This window comes from Dichomitus squalens, assembly GCF_000275845.1.
Source record: "Dichomitus squalens LYAD-421 SS1 unplaced genomic scaffold DICSQscaffold_48, whole genome shotgun sequence".
NCBI classification, from domain to species: Eukaryota; Fungi; Basidiomycota; class Agaricomycetes; order Polyporales; family Polyporaceae; genus Dichomitus; species Dichomitus squalens.
The window spans coordinates 122830-128933 of record NW_006766930.1 but is presented as its reverse complement, the minus strand read 5'-3'; the positions used below and the strand labels follow the sequence as shown (position 1 = coordinate 128933).

The following is a 6104-nucleotide window of genomic DNA, read 5'->3' as shown; positions in this document are numbered from 1 at the left end:
CTAGGCATTGGGACATGACCTGTGACAGGCATCCATTCCCAGGCCATTTCTCTGTCCCAGTTTGGGTCCGGGACATTGGCCAATGCCCGTCGTGAAAGGACCAAACGAGCGAAGGGAGTCACAAAGAGTCACGATCCAAAGAGGCAATTAGTGACAGTGACGTCACAGACGCTCAAGGGAGTGCAGTGAGCGCTAAATGGTGTCCCTCGGTACCGTGCCACCAGTGCAGCACATCCGCCTCGTGTCTTGCGCATTCTCCACTATCTCTCCTCTCCAACCCTCACCATCTACCTACTCTCACTTTCTATAGTCTAGCGATACCTGCATTATCCATGGCCAGAAGATCATCGCAGAAGAAGGCCAAGTTCACGTATGCCGAGCGTAAGCAGCTTGCCTCCGAGTACGTCGTAGTCGGATGTCCTGACCGAGCACCTTCGATCCAGGCGTCCTTGGCGCACTTTCCGAGATTCAGAGGGAACACCGCAAACATGCGGTCCATATGGCTACCCTAAGAGCGCATGGTATGTCTTGCGCGTCATCATCGAATATTTGGTGGTTACAGCCCGCTCAACTGGCGCTTTACCGTAGTGCGAAAGATGGCAGATGCCCGAAAGGATAAGATGGGACCCCAGTGGTCCCAATGGGTCACTCGGGCCGTTCACAAACTGGTATGTCATAGGTACTCTGTGACATTGCCAGTCGTTGCTTATGAGCTATGATGATCCAGGCAGACGATGGTATCCTGGACACACACGACGCTCAGGGGAACGTCGCCTTCACTCCAGATGCCAAGAAGACGTATGTATCACTTTTTGTCTTCAGTGATATCCGGCTCATATATCCTCAGCATCACCGCTATCCGTCGCGATTCTCTCGGGCCGGGCGTCGTTCCTTCGGCCAATCTTGAGCAGAAGATCTGGAAGGACGTTACCCGAAGATTCTCTACCGTTGGTGTCAAGCGTCCGAGGCGAATGTCGGGCGCTGCTGGTCACGCAGATGAGGATGGCGGGGAAGGGAGGCCACGGAAGAGACGCGCCCGCAAGTCTTTGTCGAGTTTCACAAAGGCTGAGGTGAGATACCCCTTCTTGCATGATGCAAGGCGATGGAGTATTGATGTATTCATAGCTTGAGGCCGAACTCCGAGCAGCACTTCAGCAGCTTGAGGAAAGCGAAGAAGCTGACTCTGCAGAGCAGGAAGACGTTGTCGCTCTCCGCGAAGAGCTGAAACTGCGAGAGCAAGAAGTCGATGAACTGCGTGATGAAGTCGCGCGTCTCAAGACGCAGAGTGAGCACGATGCAAGAAGAGTCACAATCGGCACGTCAATGCGTCTAGTCACTCCACCACCGTTCGTACTCGTTGCCTATCGTTACGGAGTCTTAACTCACTGCAACGACCACAGCACTGAACGACTAGCACCGTCTTCAGCGGGTTCTGGTCGCCCAGCTACCACTTATCGTGTCGGCGCCCCCATGCATGGCGTCACTCGTACGCTATCAGGCTCCTTGATTTCCAACCTCACCCGGCGGCCGACTCCTGAGCCGAGTGAACCTGGCTCCCAATATGCCGAGATCGAGGGATTGGTCTTCGACGATGTCCAAGATGACGATGACTTTTCTTCGCTCAGCAGCGTCCATGGACACGACGATGCTGTCTCCGATTTCACACCACGTAAAGTCGGATTGGAGACAAGCCAATCAACCTCCAACCTCATGGCGCATGACATGGAAAGCGCGACAAAGCACCACGAGACAGACGCGCATATCGAAGAGGTGTGTCTGCTGAGATTCTCGCTGTTTCTGATCATTATTGAATTTATCCCGCTGTTGCCGCAGATCGCAGCGTTGAAGAAAGAGCTGCAGGCACACGTCATGCAACTCTCGCAAGTCCGCGGTGAACACCAGCGGCTTCTCGAGGAACGCGATTCACTACGCAGTTCCGCTGCCTCCCGAGAACTCCAGCTCGCGGATCTCACCGCTCAGCTTCAATCGCGAACTGCCACCCTCCAGGACACCCAGTCGCTTCTTGTGAAACTGGAGGCAACTCTCCAGACCGAGAGGACGGAGGGTATCGATGTCCGATCTGCTCTTCAAATCTCGCAAGCAGCACTAGAAGCTGAACGAGAACGAACTCGCTCCCTCGAGACGAGGCATTCATCAGTTCAAGAGGAACTTTCTTCTGCGCAGTCTGCGTTGAAGACACTTCAGCAGACCATGGAGACGTTCGAATCTTCGCACGATCAGACTAGGTCAGAGCTCCAGCAGACGAAGACGCTCCTGGCTTCTGCTCAACGGGAGCTTGCTGAGGCCTTGCGAGCAATTGAGGCTGGTGTCGTCTCACAGCAGACACTGACTGATCATGCCAGGGGTCTTGAGCTGTATCTCAAGCAGTACTTGGCGCAGACGTCTGCACTCGTCGCCGATAAGGAGAACTTGGAGCGGACTGCGGAGGCTTTGCGCGACACCGTGGACCAGCTGCGCACGGATCTCACACGAGCTGAAGACGATGTTGCGTCCACTACCACACGGCTCAAGCAATCTCAGGACGTCATCGACGAGCTCCGCGCGTCGCGGGAGCAGGCCCAGCTGGACGCAGCTGCTTCTACGCGAGAGGCCACCTCATTGAAGGTTACCGTTTCGGAGCTCGAGTCCAGTCTTGGCAGTCTACGTTTCCAGCTAGAGGATTCGTTGGCCGAAACGGCTCGCTTGCGTGGACAATTAGAAGCAGAGCAGAGCTCCCGTCGGACGGTCGAATCTGTGCTCTCCGCAACCAAGGCCAGTCATGACAAACTCGTCTCTGAGATGGCCGAGAAGGCTCTGCGTATGACTTCCGTCGAAGAAGAACTCAATCAGACGCGACGTGCCTTGGATGACACTCGCTGCCAGGTGGAGGTGTTGAAGAAAGAGCATGAGAGGGATGCCGCCGCTCACGCTGAAGCTTTGGAGGCTGCACGCGTCAAAGCTGCGGACTTCCGAATCCAACTCGACGGGCTTCGGTCTCAAATCACTAGCCTCTCAGGCGAGTTGCGATCGGTCTCCTCGGCGAAGGACAGCCTGTCGACTAGGCTGGAGGAGGAGGTTGCGCGCTCCGCTCAGCTTCAGGAGGACCTTGCCATCGCCCGCGACGACGTCCAGGATGCAGAGGAAGAGATCTTGGAGTTGAGAGAGGCCAAAGCTGCTGATGAAGCAAGCATCCAGAGCCTGAAAGCTGGACTAGCGCGCCTTCGTCAGTTGCAGATGGATGCGTTAGACGAAGTTGACAATAAGGTACGTTGTGGCTCAATGTATTGACCAGCTGAGGCCTAACCTATTGCGTAGATGGTTTCCGCCCACAGTGCGCCCATCCCGGGACATCGCCGTCGGAGTAGTATAGCGTCTCGGCAGAGTATAGGCCAGCGAGCGTAGGTTGTACAATGTCATGATTAGGAACGATTGACAATTACTAGCATTATGGCACTGACGGCGACCTCACATACGGGTGCGGGTCCTGGACTAGTTCTGTTCAATGGGTGCGTTCTCTATGCCTTCCCAGCGTGTCAGACGCACTAGTGAATGTGGACTTCTCGCACTCACTCGGTCCACAACGATTAGTGTACGTTGGCACCATCACAAGGCCGTGATGCCGACATCGAAGTTCTTTTGCCGCTATTTGTTGAGTCTGATCAGTTTCAGAACCGAGGAAAGCACGCCGCATCTACTATGCCAAAGAACCTCTACACTCGAACTCAACATCAGCTCTGGCGCGATCGTTATAGGTGTTGGCGTTGTACTCACATTTTGAGCATTCTGACCTGCGACAGCAAGACATGGCCCATTCAGCCAGGGAAGTAGCATCTACCACCTTTCCCTCCCAGCCATATTCCGTATCCTGATCTCAGTACAAGGCCTTTCTCTTATGACGCTCTTGAGACCTGTGCCTTGGGCTGGATCGGATAGCTTCAAATCTACCGCTCGTGAGCGTCCGCGCCGCCCGAGTGAGCGCCTCCGATCGGCAAATCCCGGTAGCATACCGAAAGTTTGCGTTGCACGCCTCACGCATTCTCAACGAGATCCCCCCCGGCGTCGCCTTCTCTGCGCGGGCTGCCCGCCCCTTTACATACCCGCTCCTTACCGATCACTGTACGTCTCATCACACATACACTTGGATTGTCCCATAGTCAATCGCAACCTCAGATGCATACGATTTCCGAAGGAGCGCAACGTAAGAAAGATACACAAAACAAGGAAGCTGAGGCTGCATTCGGGTCACTGCTATAGAGTGCCTGCAATGAGGTCGAGCTGTTCCAGGAACATTCTCTCCACGGCAGATCGTCTTGTTCAAGGTGAGTTAGTGAGTTTCACTCAACGAGGCCCAAATGACTTAGTCACGCACTGTACATTTCCTTTCTCCTGCACCCGATCTTTGCATCAGCACGGAGAAGTAAAGCGAGTAGGAAGCATGCCTACCTTTGTCCGCGGAAGTGCTCCCTTGTCAACAACGAGAACAAGTTTGGGATCTTGAACGCGCTCATGTTTGAAGAGGCGTGTGTTGAACTCAGCGGTCCGATCTATAATGGTCCGCGAGAGCGCCAGCTTCTCTTCATCATTCAGTCCGTTCACTGCGCTCTCGACGACGAGGCACACATGAAGCCGTCCCGTCCCGACTACCACAGCATCGTGAATGATGTCTGCGCAAGTCTTCCGCACGTTGTCCTCAATGCTCCTATGATGGTGGCCTTAGGGCGAGTGATTTCCACACGTGACAAAGCGAGACTCACTTCGTATCGCAAAACCCACCAAGAGTTTTGATCCAATCACCAGCACGCCCTCTATAAATCCAACCGTCCTCCAGTGGCTCAAATAGGTCGTTAGAATGATAGTAGCCATCCTCTGAGCAGAGCTGCGGAGGCGGACAGTCGTCGGCGTCGCTTGAGACGACCATCTCGTACAGTCACACACCCTCTGCATCATCGTCCATGCTCTTATATGGGATAAACAGAGGATTCGCGCCTGGGAAAGGTCGTAATAAACGCGAAAGTGGGTCTGTACCGAGGCGAGAGCACATCATAGGACCTAAATTGGCAAGGTCCCATCAGTCGATTCGGATTCCATAGTATGGAAATGTATAGATAAGTCTATACCAGTTTCCGTAGTACCATAGGAAGTCTGACAGACATATCAGGCATCGCAAATGCAGGAATCCCCTAATGACACTTACCATGATCTTCAGGTCGTTCTGGTAAGCCCACTCTTCGTCTTGCTTGTTGAGGGCCACACCGGTATGCACAATTTGGTTCAGGCCTTTGAGTGCGTCTGCAACTGTGGAATCGACTCGGGCGACACGTATGAGATCAGAAAGGAACGTCGCATAAAGGACAAGGAGACTAAGCGAGCATTCGCGGGTCATGTTGACGAATTCCCGCGCCGGCATGGCCATGGACGATGACTGGGCGATGCATGCTCCCATGGCAACGCTCCCTATAAAAGCTAGTACAAAATCAACACAAGAGCTTTTGGGATGGAGAACACGGGACGAACAGTGGAACGACCCAATATGGGCTAGATTGCCAAGTGTATTGACCACGACTTGTCTATCCTTTTCTACGGGAACCTGTGCGTTACGCCACTTCTCTTCAATGACGACGCGGAGCATCTTGAACGTTGTTGAACTTGGACTTATCCGGTCCGGACTACACGAGGCTATGCGTCTCCTAGCGCTTAGCTGTAGTCGCTTATGTAGTATGTTACCATATTTGGGACTCTCTGCTCGTGTACTATAGCTATGCTTCCGGACTCTTCTGGTACTGTCTAGGACAATCTGTACTACTCCAGAACGGTCTAGACAGGTCTATGCCTTACTCATCTCTTACTCATCCTATGGTGCGATATGTCGCAATTCTTTTGTCATTGTATTATTCATCGCACTATGGTACATGTGACTAACCACTCTTCGATTAGTCATGGACACTTCTCTGTAGTATATAAGGACTTCAGATTGCGTCCTCCCTCTTCAGTCTTTCCTTACTGACTGAAGAGTGAGTACTTCGTTATATCTATCTCTAACTTGTAGTTACTTACTTAATCTTTGTAGTCTTGCTTCGACTCTAGGTACAGTTGGTTACTGCAAT

At 53.1% G+C, this 6104-nt stretch overlaps 2 protein-coding genes across 2 annotated transcripts; one reads left to right on the top strand and one right to left on the bottom strand.

Moving 5' to 3' along the window:
* Positions 1–452: 452 nt before the first annotated feature.
* On the top strand, positions 453–3440 carry DICSQDRAFT_157138 (uncharacterized protein). Its single transcript, XM_007369385.1, has 8 exons — positions 453–521; positions 589–668; positions 728–798; positions 848–1070; positions 1126–1346; positions 1401–1770; positions 1834–3264; positions 3316–3440. The coding sequence occupies exons 1-8, from the start codon at positions 500–502 to the stop codon at positions 3400–3402; spliced, it is 2505 nt and encodes an 834-aa protein (XP_007369447.1). The 5' UTR covers positions 453–499; the 3' UTR covers positions 3403–3440.
* An 808-nt stretch (positions 3441–4248) lies between these two features.
* DICSQDRAFT_173562 (acetyl-CoA synthetase-like protein) lies at positions 4249–5629 on the bottom strand (the record flags this gene model as incomplete). Its single annotated transcript, XM_007369384.1, has 8 exons — positions 4249–4309; positions 4370–4386; positions 4444–4699; positions 4755–4866; positions 4936–5049; positions 5118–5142; positions 5195–5454; positions 5515–5629. 8 exons carry the CDS (start codon positions 5627–5629, stop codon positions 4249–4251), a joined length of 960 nt encoding a protein of 319 aa, XP_007369446.1.
* Between the last annotated feature and the right edge of the window lie 475 nt (positions 5630–6104).